We start from the raw sequence: 12,564 nt of genomic DNA, 5'->3' as shown, positions 1-12,564 counted from the left end.
TCCTAAGCTGTTGCTGTAGTGCCTGACCAGGTTAAGCTATGTGGCAAATCAACACTCTTAGCCACACCTGCGTGATGTGCTATCACCCAGATGAGATAGATATACAACTCAGGCAGTTTGACACGGTTTGGTGGACTCAGGGAAGAGTATGGTGTTAAAAAGGACTATAGAAAGACCTTCGATTCCAGCAATACAACTGCGGCAAGGAACTGGACTAACACATTTTATTATCTACTAAAGGAATTAAACCAAGCAAACTGGTTCAAATATGTGGAATAGCCTGGAGGAAACATTCATCATTCAACAATTAAAATCAGTACACAGTATCATCCTTTCTGATAATAGAAGGGATGAAAGATAAAATGATGGATCCCCAAGGAGTTAAGCTGCAAGAAGACTTTTCAATCCACCACCCTAATCACAGAATTCCTGATATGTTGTTGCAGTTAAAAAGGCATTCCCCCACACACTCAGGGGCAACATATTTAAGGATACAAATTAATTCACTAACCAAGGACATTCTTCCAAGTGTGTGAGGCAGCTGTGGATTACCGTTCGTAATCATCTTGGGAGCCAGCTAGTTATACCACAGCAGGGTCCCTTACTCGCAAGACTAGAAAAAGAGGCCTGATTTCTCAGCTCTTAAATTAAAAGACCTGCTGGTAAGTAGGCCATCTGAATAAAGACCCAGTTGAGGATGAGAGCAGCTGATCAGGGCAGCTGACCAGGGCAGACCACTGTTTAACACAACAAATTATGACATCTTTTTGGCTTGATTGTAGAAGAGTAAAGTGCATGCAACAGCTTGGATGGTTTAGATAACCTTCACGGAATAGATTCCTGCAGAGTGGTCTGATGAATATACAGCAACTCATCCTATAGCGACCTGTGGTGTTCAACAGATATCCGCCCTTCTCTCTGCCTGTTTTAATATCTATATGAAAGCCCAACTGCTGGAAAATTTGAAGGGGCGGGGGTTGGTTTCATACTTATGTAGAGGACAGAGCAACTCTTCTGTTAGCACTAAAACCATGGAAAAAGATTTGTAATATTCCCAAAAGAAAATCCCCTCCAATTCATGATCAACCAAATCCCAGTTACTAGAAAAAGAGACTAATCAGCCAACAAAAACTTGTGACCATTTTAGGTTAGAAGGTTTGCAAATCAGTGTTTGCAATAACAAGAGAAGATGTCAAGCCATGGTCAACTTTGGTTTCTTGTCTATGCCACAGTATTATGTGCAATCTGTAAAGCGCATAGCTATCTAAAAAAGGTTTCCCAGCGTTACCCTCAATTAAGGAAAATAGATCAAACCTGAGTGGTATCAAGAAAAAATGAAGAGTTGGGGTGATTCCGAAAGTTGGATGAGCCAAGTCTTTAAACATTTGTGAAAGAGTAAATGACACTACTGACATGCTGGAGGTAGATCATTCTAGAGTCTCTGTCCAAGGAAAAAGGAGTGCTTGACTTTCTCGTTGGGATTTCCTAATTTTAGGAATTACGGCAAACCTCCTATGACTAGAGTGGAACGAGCAGTCTGTCCCAGGGACAGAAGACACTACAAAGGGCATAGGATGGTGCAAGGGGAGTGTTGGTAGCTGGGGGACACCAAATAATGAAATCACCTCAAAAAAAAAAAAAAAAAGTAAAAACAGTTACGTGTACAGGCTTCCTATCGAATCAAGAATTAAAATCTGGGCTTTGAGGATTGTCTTCGAACAACCGACCAGAGGGTCTGCCATGCACAATATGTACATAGCCAATTTAAATGATATGCTCCGAACTGGGTAAATCAACATACAGAACAGTATCTTGTGGTATCACTTTTTTAACCTTATATGTAGTGTATTAGTTTCATTTAATGCTCGTCAGTCAAGAAGATTTCAAAACATTTTGAAACTTTCAAAAAGCATACAACTTAAGCAGCAATTCCAGTCAGCTAAAGAAGTGCACCAAAGAGAAGCTTAAATCTTAAAGTTACTTAAAGGCAAACCTCTGTCCAGACCCCTATCAGAGACAACACCTATGCCTGGGTGACAAAAGGTGTATCTCGACCAGGAAGGACAACACTGGCAAAGTACTGGCCCCCACAACTTGCTCCAATGGACATTACTGCAGAACGTCAGCATGTCTGAGAACAGAAGGGGGGCAGCATTTATCAGCGGGTACTGCAAATAATTGCTGATGCAACGCTACTGTATTCAAGAGTCTTGGGCTTATTTTAATAGTTTGCTTTTCAACCAATCCAGAATTGCTGCTTTTAAACTATCATCTACAACTTGATGTGAAATACAAAATGTTGAATGTGTAAATAAAGCAATATCAGAAATAACATTTTAAGAGTACTTAACTTTTACTCTCAGAATAATCTTTCGCCTTTTTTAAAGATTTCTGAGGAAAGAAAAGTACATTTACATTTATCAAAATTACGATCTAGTCCAAAAAAACAAGGAAAAAAAGCTTTGCACAGATGCTGAAAACCAAAGGTTTCACTGACTTTTCCCAAATACCCCGCCGTGGGGAATGTTGAGTGCCCTATACCCGTCCCTTGTTCAAGCAATGAGAATTCAGTTCCAGTCGTCTCTGAAGCCATCATTCTGAGCCACTGGGCACCTTTTCCCATCTCACTTAACATGTGAACACCGTTTAGAATCACTCAAGAACCCTGCAAAAATAAAAAAATGAATACAAACAGTTACATGAAATAGTTTAAAGGTGAAAACTATAACATTATACCGTCTTGTATGTTTTAAGTTTACTTTCGCTCTCCTCTCTGAATAGCAGGCAACATATTTTCCACCCATCAGTCAAGAGAAAAATATATAAGCCATCCAAGACACATACCATGTTTTGAAAAGGACCTATAATGAATAAAGACAAATTAATACATTCACCCAACACTTTGGCAATCTACAGAAAATAAATCCATCTCCCTATTTAAAAATCTGTTTATAAAATTGGCTAAATTACATTTAATGTAATGTTTATATTAAATGGTTTTGTGGTCAAACAGCTTGTGGTAACAAAGTCTTTATAGTGTAGGAGTTAATTTCAGATTTAGCACTTGAAAGTGTTTGAAAAGTGGCACCCCAAAAAATATTTGAGTTATGTGTGGACTTTAACACCAACATTCATTATATCTTTCACTAAAAACAACATTATCAGTGGTAAAACGACTTAAAGGGAAAATTCACACAGGTATTTTTGAAAATAATGAAATAATCAGTTCAGTTTAGCCCAGCAAAACACATTAAAGGATGCACCCAAACAAATCTGCTAATCCATCACTTGATTTAGAACCCACCCCCGAAGCGAGTTTTCCTTTCCACCTTAATTCCCAAATACTCCTAGAATTGTCTCAACAGGACAAATTTCCCCCATGTCCTTTATCCCGGTTGTTATGAGCCATAAATTTACCGTCACGGACTATTGCAGATCCATTTTGATTATTCTATATCCAAATGTTACCTTGACTGGGCATTTACTGAACACACTTTCTCAATATTAAAAAAATATTTTTTACTCTTCCATCATGACTGAAGGAAAGTGGTCTTACAAAAATGTGGCCTGTATCGTAGTGCTGCATGTTCTACAAATGTATAATTTCTGAGTTACACCTTCTGTTTTAGAAATCTTCACATCGATTACATTTCTCCTCTGGCAGAAAGGAATCCTTTTTAGGTATCGCCTGAGCCAGCTTATGCGCTGCTCTGCGAAACATTTAGTATGGCAGAAAGGAATCCTTTTTAGGTATCGCCTGAGCCAGCTTATGCGCTGCTCTGCGAAACATTTAGTATGTGGGCTTTTAAAAAGTGCTACCACAGCTTATGCTGGCCTTGCGCGTGCGCATCGGCCAGCTTTCAGCGCCCGACCAGGCACCATCTGGAGCACAATCACTTTCACTTTTTTTTAAATTTCCTTTTTGCATGCGCGGGCACACACAACTCCCGGGCTTCTTATAACTTGAGACGATTAGTCAAGAGCTGGCTCTTGCTTCGGGCCCACTGCAGCATCGCTCACATAACCCTGTAGAATGGACTTCACGCACGCCTCCAGATTTGTTTTAAAACCACAAATATAAACACCATCACACAACTACAGAAGCCCATAACTGGATTAGGACCTCATTAACAACACACTGCAAAACTTGTAAAGCCTACTGTGGCGTAAGCTTTTATAACAGGATTTGTTCTTTTTATCACATGACTGTAAAGTGGAAGGGGTCATCCTGGGAGTGCTGTAATGTGACAGGACAATCAACCTGTCAATCTTGGTTTAGGGAAGCACCATTATTGTTCTTCATTACCTCTCAATGAACCATTAACTTGACTTTTTAATGTCAAAGCTGGCACATGTTAAAAAATGTGCTCCTTTAAAAAAATCAATTTGTAGAGACTAACAGTTATTCACGTAATTTTTTGTTGCATTATTAGCATGGCAACCATTTTCAAGGCTTGGCTCGTGCAAGGGCTCTTACAGGCGAGCCAGACCCTCTGCTTGGCTCTCCCTGTTAACTTTGTAGGCTCACCCACCTGTAAATAAAAGAGGATAACCCATGCCCCAACCCTATCAATATCCAGATCACCCACAAAGCAAGAGCCTTGGCGTCAGGGTAGATAGATCGCTAACTAGAAGGCAAGCTAGCAGCCTTTCCAGCCACTCTTGCGTCACTGCTTCTCCTTCAGCTCACCCAATGAGAGGACAGACGGGTCTGCCACAAATGGATGAGACCTGAACTACGCCTGCTCGCAAAAAAGGCACATCTAAACTAGAAAAAAAAAAACTGAACTTCACAGGCAGACTTCGGTTGCAAACTCGTGGCAACCTGCCAGTAATATGCTACAACTCCTCCCCTAGTTCCCTATCAGGCGAAGGATCTTGTTCAAAACACTCACTCGTGCGCACACAGATTACTTACGAGACCATGCAATAAATTCCACCGTGCCAACAGCAATCTTAACCTCGCCAGCACGTCATCAAAACACGCTAGCAAAGTCAACAGCTGCATCCTGGCGACATTAATAAGGAACTTCCTTCCAGAACCGCCAACAAAAACTGAAAACCACCTCCTTTTCCGGAAATCCCTGAAAACCTTCCTGTATCACTAACCACATGGATAATTCAGGGTTGGCACGCGACCATGCCTCACCGCACATATGGCAGAGGTTACAAGTCCCCGAGTTATGTATCCTCTGGGGGGTAAAGCATCTCATGAGGTGCTCTTAGTGAGAAATACCTCAGAGAGGCATCTGTTGACACAAAACAAATGACCACAAAAATGCACATGGTCTTGTGACACACACTACACCCACGAGATGCCCTCACGCAACCACAACAGGATGGGCCACTCTAAGATCATCTTGCAGACGTTCAGCTGCTTCTGATGGTAGCAGGTGGCGTCTTTGTCATTAGATCCCCCAGGCGCCTCAGTGGTCTGTTGGTGAAATGTGTGTGTGTGGGGGAGGATTCTCGTAATATTGGGGTCCCCAAATCTTCCTCTTGGAACAGATGGCGCCACCAATACTCTCTCCTCAGCTACACTGAAATGACAGGGACCAAATTCCAGTGAAGAGGTACAAAATGGTGGAAAGGTTCAACTCTAGGGCGATCCCGTAAGAGGTGGCAAGCCAGGGCTTTGGTGCCCCTGACAGGGGAGGCGAAAATGAACTTCCTACTGGTCCAGTGTCACAGAATGTGACTCAAGCATCACAGGACAGAAACTAACTCTTCAGATCTACCCACGAAATAAAATCAAAGAGTCTGGAATAGATCTGCAACCAGAAAGCTTGACTACTACTATAGGTACAGCCTACGCCTCATGCGACAAAGCGTATGTTATGTTACATAGCGCAGAGCATTACCCAACCCCAAAGCTGCTTTAACAAGCATTGGCATAGCCAATAGGTCTCGCCTTTGGGACAAACAATTTTACCTCTATATTCAGCTTATACTTTATTACTCCACATTTACACATACTTTTGAAGAAAAGGTAGCTTTCAACATACTAGAAGCCAAAATCACATCACAACTGTCAGGAAAGGAAGACTCTAGATCTATAGATCCCTTGTCAAACAGTCCTGACATATTTCATAAGCTGAGTCCGGTCTGGTAGCAGATGTGGGCCCTTCAGGAGATGAAGAGTGGAAATTCAAGCTTATGGCACTGGGGAGGTGGGAACACCATTACACATTAAATGACAGTTTTGAGCAGTGTATAAGATGTATCGGGTGTCAACAGCGTTTCGATCCATATATACAATAAATGGATCATCAGGACATTTAGAATAAGCATGCCTGTGTGCAATTGCCTGTAATAAATGTGGGCAACTCCTGCATGGATAGTAACAAATATGGAATTGAGGGCACGATGGTTAACAGCCAGACCAAGAAAAATACAATCAGAGGTGTAGGGGACAGCACCGCTTAGAGTGTAAAAGGTAATGGCGCAGTATTAGTGAGACCCATCCAGTGAGGAGAAGGCGCGATTGCTTGAGTATCCTAATAGGGGAGGGAGCCGCAGCTGCGTGCTCTTAATTCCAGATACAGGGTTGTGCTAGGTCTGTGTTCCTGGGTTGCAGACAGTAAATGACGGCTTCCGAGATGCAGGAGGAGCTCTCCGATTGCATTTTTCTTGGTCCGGCTGTTCACCATTCGTGCTCTCAATTCCATATTTGTTACTATCCATGCAGGAGTTGCCAACATTTACACTACTCTAAATTGTCATTTAATGTGTAAAGGTGTTCTCTTGCAATTTGTTTGTTACATTGAAAATGCTGTGCTTAACAAGCCTACAGCTTTGCCTGAGCATTTTGTGTTCTTCATTGTTTGTGCCTCTTGGTTTAGTTGGATGCAGGCTTGTGTCCCACTTACAAATTGTTTTGCCTCAATTGTTCCTATCTGAATTTAAAATATTAAATATCTCACCTTTGTCCGGCTGGACAAGTTATACAAATATAGTACTGACTGGGTCTATGTTAATTTGCCCCCCTTTTTACAGGTTTTAGGTCTCGCCTGTCGATGCGCATGCGCATCGAGCTTGCGAGCCTATTGCGGCTTAAACAACTTTTAACTAAGAAGCAAGGAATCGTGGCGATTCCTTGCAGTGCCCGTGACTTTTAAGCTCAATGCGCATGTGCATTGAGCTTAAAAGCGCGTGCACAGCCGCAATCGCCGTCAGCCGCATTCCTCCGACACCTTTTGAAGTGAAGCTTAGCTTCACTTCAAAGGCCCGGCTTCTTAACACCCACATGCCGCTCTCCCCGCTCCGCCCCCTCCCCTGCCCGCCTTGTGCATTTCTCCTACACCCCCTCCCCACAGCAATGCCCTCCGTCTCCTGATCTTCACTCATAAATATATATTGCAGACTCTCATGCTCTGAGCGGGTACTGCCTCCTCCTGCCTTTGCCCTGTGGTTTTGTTTTCCTTTTCCCCGTGTTCCTCCAGTCCTTTGTTCTTTCCCCACCTCTCTGTAGTGTTTTTACCATTCAGCTTTACCCAGCTCCACATCCGCATGATTCTCTGCTCTGCTCTCATTTCTGTACTGCCAACACGCCAAGCGCAGGCTCGGGGCTTTGCCTGTCAAGCGCCTGGGGTTCGTGCCTTCGATTAGGTTCCAATTTGGAAATGTCACACTTTTTTCTGCAAATGTTTTATTTAAACGCCACTATGATTTGTGTCTATGTTGTTGTTTTTAATGGAATCGGTGCTCTTAGCCAATTGTTGGCAAAGTTTGGGCTAGCTTAACTCGTGCCCTTTTTGTGAAGCACCAGCAGACTCCTTAATGGTAAACAGAAGTCACTCAGCCCCATGTGCCTAATGAGATGTTTGTCCCCATTCTGCAGGAGGCCGACGAGCTCACTGGGTCTCTTACTCGGGTGTGTAAATGGATCTCACAGCTGAGCAAAGCACGAGTGTCCACACACCCAACCCAGCGCCAGTAAGCGAGTCTCTTATGCCACCTCAGGAAGCTCAATTATGTCTCAAAGTAAACGCATTTGCAGGTACAAAAGTACATTGATTCATTAGACCAGTGCCTAATTTGAGCCGGTGGTTTCTGATGGAGCTACCGGCACTCCTTTTTTGCGCTAGACCTTACCCCCAGTCAGCTTTCCAATTAACTGGGGCGCTTCCTGCCTTTGTAAAACTGCCGAAGAACAACTTAATAGCTTTGGCCGAGCCTTCTGCCTGCCTCCTGCCTTGAAGGCAATCTGCTTCTCCGCCCCCCTGGCAGCCAAACGCTCTTCAAAGGCTTTGCTCCACGCCCCCCGCCTGCACCACTCTCCATACTTCTCCTGTCCAGCCTGTGCCTTCTCTCCCTACCCTTAACCCTGCCCCCACCACCTCTCGATATTGCTGCTTGTTTTTCGTGCGTTCTTTCTATGTTCTGTTTTATCTCTGTCTTTGCCGACCTTTTTTCCTCTCCTCCATCTTTTATTCTTTCTTCTCATCCACCCTCCTCTCTTTTCACTGTTTCCTGCATTGTCCGCCCATATTTGCTCCTATTACCCGTTCTCTACTTCTGTTCTTTTTCTTGTCCGCTCTCTCCATATACAGAATTCATTATTCTCTTATTGTCTCGGTTGTTCCTTCTGCAGTCTTTCCTTATCTCAACCCATCTTTCGTTGCTTTAAAGTTCCTCCCCGTTTCATGCTCTGTCTGCTCCTAAGTATAGCGCCGCGAGGGGAAGCAGTGTGCTCTATTTCAGTGTATACAGTACACTCACTCTTTCCCTCAATTCCCTGGCTCCCTCACCCCTCCTCAACTCCCCGGACCCCCCCCCCCCGCTCTTCAGACCCCCCCCCTCCCGCACTGCTGTAATTACTGCTTTGATGAGCTCCGTGCCCCTCCCCCCTCTCCATTTACTTACACAAATCTCGCAGATACCCCAAGCAGCAGTGCCCGCACTACCAATCCTTCTGTTATGCCACATCTCTCAGCTTACAGATTCGCACTTTCTTTTCCTCTCAACGTTTCTGCCTCTTTCACTCTCTCTTCCAACTCTCTCCCCCCTCTCCATTTACTTACACAAATCTCGCAGATACCCCAAGCAGCAGTGCCCGCACTACCAATCCTTCACCCACGCAACGCCACTCACCCACGCAACGCCACTCACCCACGCAACGCCACTCACCCACGCAACGCCACTCACCCACGCAACGCCACTCACCCACGCAACGCCACTCATCCACGCAACGCCACTCATCCACGCAACGCCACTCATCCACGCAACGCCACTCATCCACGCAACGCCACTCATCCACGCAACGCCACTCATCCACGCAACGCCACTCATCCACGCAACGCCACTCATCCACGCAACGCCACTCATCCACGCAACGCCACTCTTCCATTTGCAAAAAGAAAAATGTCTAACTATTCTATTGCGAGACCTATTGCATTTCCAATGCTTGTTTCTCTAGGGACCACTGTTCTTAAAAATAGCTTAATTCCCAAGGTCCCTGGCAGACCTTACTTGGGTTCCCTTATTTCTTTACAATATGCATCTATCATTATGATCACAGAAGTGGTGCTCTTAAGGGTCAAAATCAATCATTTTAGCTTCAAGCCTGCTTTTTTTGCCTTGTGGATATCAGGCATAGCACTTTGGTTATTAATGATCTTCCAGCACTGGTCTATTTGCTGTAGTGTCTTACTCTTTGTTCTAAGGCTTACTTTGGTCTCAGTACTGTTTTGATGCCACAGCAGATTGCTTAGGCTTATTCAGCACATGGATAGCTTTTTGTTTCAGTTCATGTGTTCAGTCTATAGGTTTTTTTGATAGTTTGTGATGGGCGTCGCAGGTGTTAACTTTCTCTTTAAGTCTGACACTTTCAGCTCTGAAGATTTCTGCTCAAGGCATTGGTTGATTTAGACTTTTCATTATAATTACATTCATTTTGAAACCATTGCAGGTATCGCCATGTCTAATAGCTGGGTCTTTGAAATCGGATTTGTGGTTTTGTTCACTCTGTGCCTCCTTTTAACCCTCTAAGTCCAAGCCATCATAGTCTGCGAAAGTTGGCTACTTTGGCTGGACATTAAGATGGTGCACTTACAGTCAACTTTGAGGTTTTAGGTTTAAACTGCAGGCATGGCTTGCAAGTCTTAGAAGTATGGCCCTTTGTTAGGCAAAGATTTGTGAAAATTTTCAGTGGCGTTTTGGGCTAACTCTTCTATGACCCTTGGAGCAAATGTATCAAATGTACCCAGGGTTGGACATAATCGTCAAATGGTACATTCTCCAACCGCCTGGAGGTCGAAGCTTGCAGGAAAAATGTGTACTCCTCTGGTCCAATTACGTAGTAGTCTTCTCAGCCAATGCATGTCTTTTTAATTTGTTTTCATCTTCGATCACCACCACCCTCTGTCAAATTTTGGCTCAGTCCATGCAGACAGATGATTCATTACAGTAGGCAACAGAGGGGGGAATGAAAAAGGAGGTGATGTGCTGGACACTGCTGCCTTATGCTTCCCCCATGGTAAACAATTACGTGAAAAAAGTGCTAATTTAGGGTATTTCTATATCCAGCTACAAAATGGTACAATAATGCAACGCATGTGAATCTAGAAGAGGTTCACGTAGCAGCAATATTTAAATTTAATTACTGACAAGAGTTTTGAAAGATGGTTAAAATTATTTCTCATGAAAAGAGTAACAGGATTGGATGAAGGACCTTGATTGGTGTATGATAGGGAAGAAAACAGTGTATGAGAGCAGAGGTGGTCACAGGAAATGGGAACAGGTCTAGGGCAAATGGAACATTTATTGGGAGAGCCCATGTAGAAACTCGGCAGGCAGGGCCAACATGGGGGAATGTACAGACGAGGAGTCGTTCACTGGAAGTCTCGCTGAATGCTGTAAAACACGTGTAATGTGACGGCAATGTGGTATTTACACTGTAAGCTATTCTTCCGGACATAGGCAATGGAACTGTACACATTGTAATGTACCCTGTTAAGTTATCAAGAAACAGAATCAATTTTAAAAAGGTAAACTTTTTATATGTTCACATTGGTAAAGGACACCTTAAGCCAGGCTTCTCCAACGAGTAGCTTGTGAGCTAGTGGTAGTACTCCATCCATCTACCTTTAAGTAGCTCTCCTGTGTGCAGCGAAACCCACTAAAGTAGAAAGTTTTTGCTTTGTTGAATTAATATATGTATAACAAAATTGAGAGTATGACACAAAAATTTCTATTTTCAGAACTCAAAATGACGTTTGGTGAAAAATGTCAATGTCCAATATATATAAAACTGATATTTGAGTGAATTATGTAATGTTTGAGAGACTTATTACTATTAGTACCTTGGGTCCAAGGGCATTGGAGCTATGGCTTTCGATATTACCCTTGTAGAGGAATTCCAAATTAACAGACTTTTTTCCCCCATTCCTGCTGACAACCCCGCCTGATGCATGGAGGTGAGTACCGCTAGTAATCCTGCATAAGGTGGCCACTAATATAATCTTGTTTGGTGTGGCCATACTAATATTAGGACCTTGGAATTATTTCATTTTACCAGATGTAGCTCTGATTACAGAAAATGCAGAAGTAATAACACTTGTTCACCTTAATTTTTACTATAAACAGATGTTAGTGTCTATTTCATGCTGAAATGCCTGCTCCATTTCTTGGAGGAAAACGCTGGCTCACAAAATCATCATGTAAAAAAAAAAATCTTATTTTGATATTTGTAGAGAGCATCACACACTCCTGGGTCTCTTTGCGCTATCAGCCATTAAGAGGGACAGAAAGAAAAATAATAACTTAACAACTGAGCCAGGCAGTAACTGATGGAAATTACTGCACATACAGCCAAGTTTTTTGTTTCAATCATGAATCTAGTAAAAGAAGATTCTGTCTGGGAAAAAAGTGGAAGTTCATCACCCCTCCACCCCCCAAGTTTTTTGTATATTTAGAGATTGTGTTAAAGGCAGGAAATTGTGACTGGAATGCTCATGCAGGGTTGTTATTAGAGAAGTTCCCGTTGACAAGACAGGTCCAGTGTTCTAGATGTATCGACTTTATGCATGGCAACACATTTATAGCCTAGTCCTGATACTTTCAGGCAGCACAATTAATGGGTAATAAGGGAGACATATCTTGTCAATATGCTGAAGAATCAGAAGGCATGTGCCAACCTTTTGGAGTGCTATTAACATTTTTTAAAAACCTAACGCACACTCGGACAATAGAGAGAGAATGGCCCTGTCAGGGTTTGGATGCTGTAAAGATGTGGACTGGGTCTAGCCCCCATCGGTTTTTACAATACTAGCTACTATTGACTGAGCGTGGTTGGATTCATAAAAGGCTTCCTTCCACCCAACCGAATTCAAATTTTGCTTTTGAGGAAAAAGATTTAAATGAATTTTTAAAGTATGTGAATCAATCGGTGAGATGTCTCACACAGTTGGTGGTGAAGGCAGTATGTCCATGTGTTGCATCCTGAGGCCCTGACCAATTTGGGCCAAATGCATGGACCAGTATTGCTGGAGGAGTTCCCTATTCCCTTAGGATATAATGGCTTTAGAATAGCTACTACGGAATTGTTGGACTTCAACTGATTAA

At 43.0% G+C, this 12,564-nt stretch overlaps 1 protein-coding gene across 4 annotated transcripts in view; it reads right to left on the bottom strand.

Annotated features, from left to right (window-relative positions):
* The window catches only part of USPL1 (ubiquitin specific peptidase like 1), a 396,693-nt gene that overhangs the window by 373,882 nt on the left and 10,247 nt on the right, over positions 1 to 12,564 (bottom strand). For 2 of the 4 annotated variants that reach the window (XM_078657139.1, XM_078657137.1), the window contains exon 2: positions 2,498 to 2,665. The exons of the other annotated variants lie outside the window; for them this stretch is intronic. In XM_078657139.1, the coding sequence (XP_078513265.1) occupies positions 2,498 to 2,635 (138 nt within the window). In that variant the 5' untranslated portion in view covers positions 2,636 to 2,665. The remainder of the gene's footprint in view (positions 1 to 2,497; positions 2,666 to 12,564) is intronic. 4 annotated transcript variants of the gene reach the window in all.

This window comes from Lissotriton helveticus, chromosome 8 (assembly GCF_964261635.1).
Source record: "Lissotriton helveticus chromosome 8, aLisHel1.1, whole genome shotgun sequence".
NCBI classification, from domain to species: Eukaryota; Metazoa; Chordata; class Amphibia; order Caudata; family Salamandridae; genus Lissotriton; species Lissotriton helveticus.
This window is presented reverse-complemented; position numbering and strand designations above follow the sequence as displayed.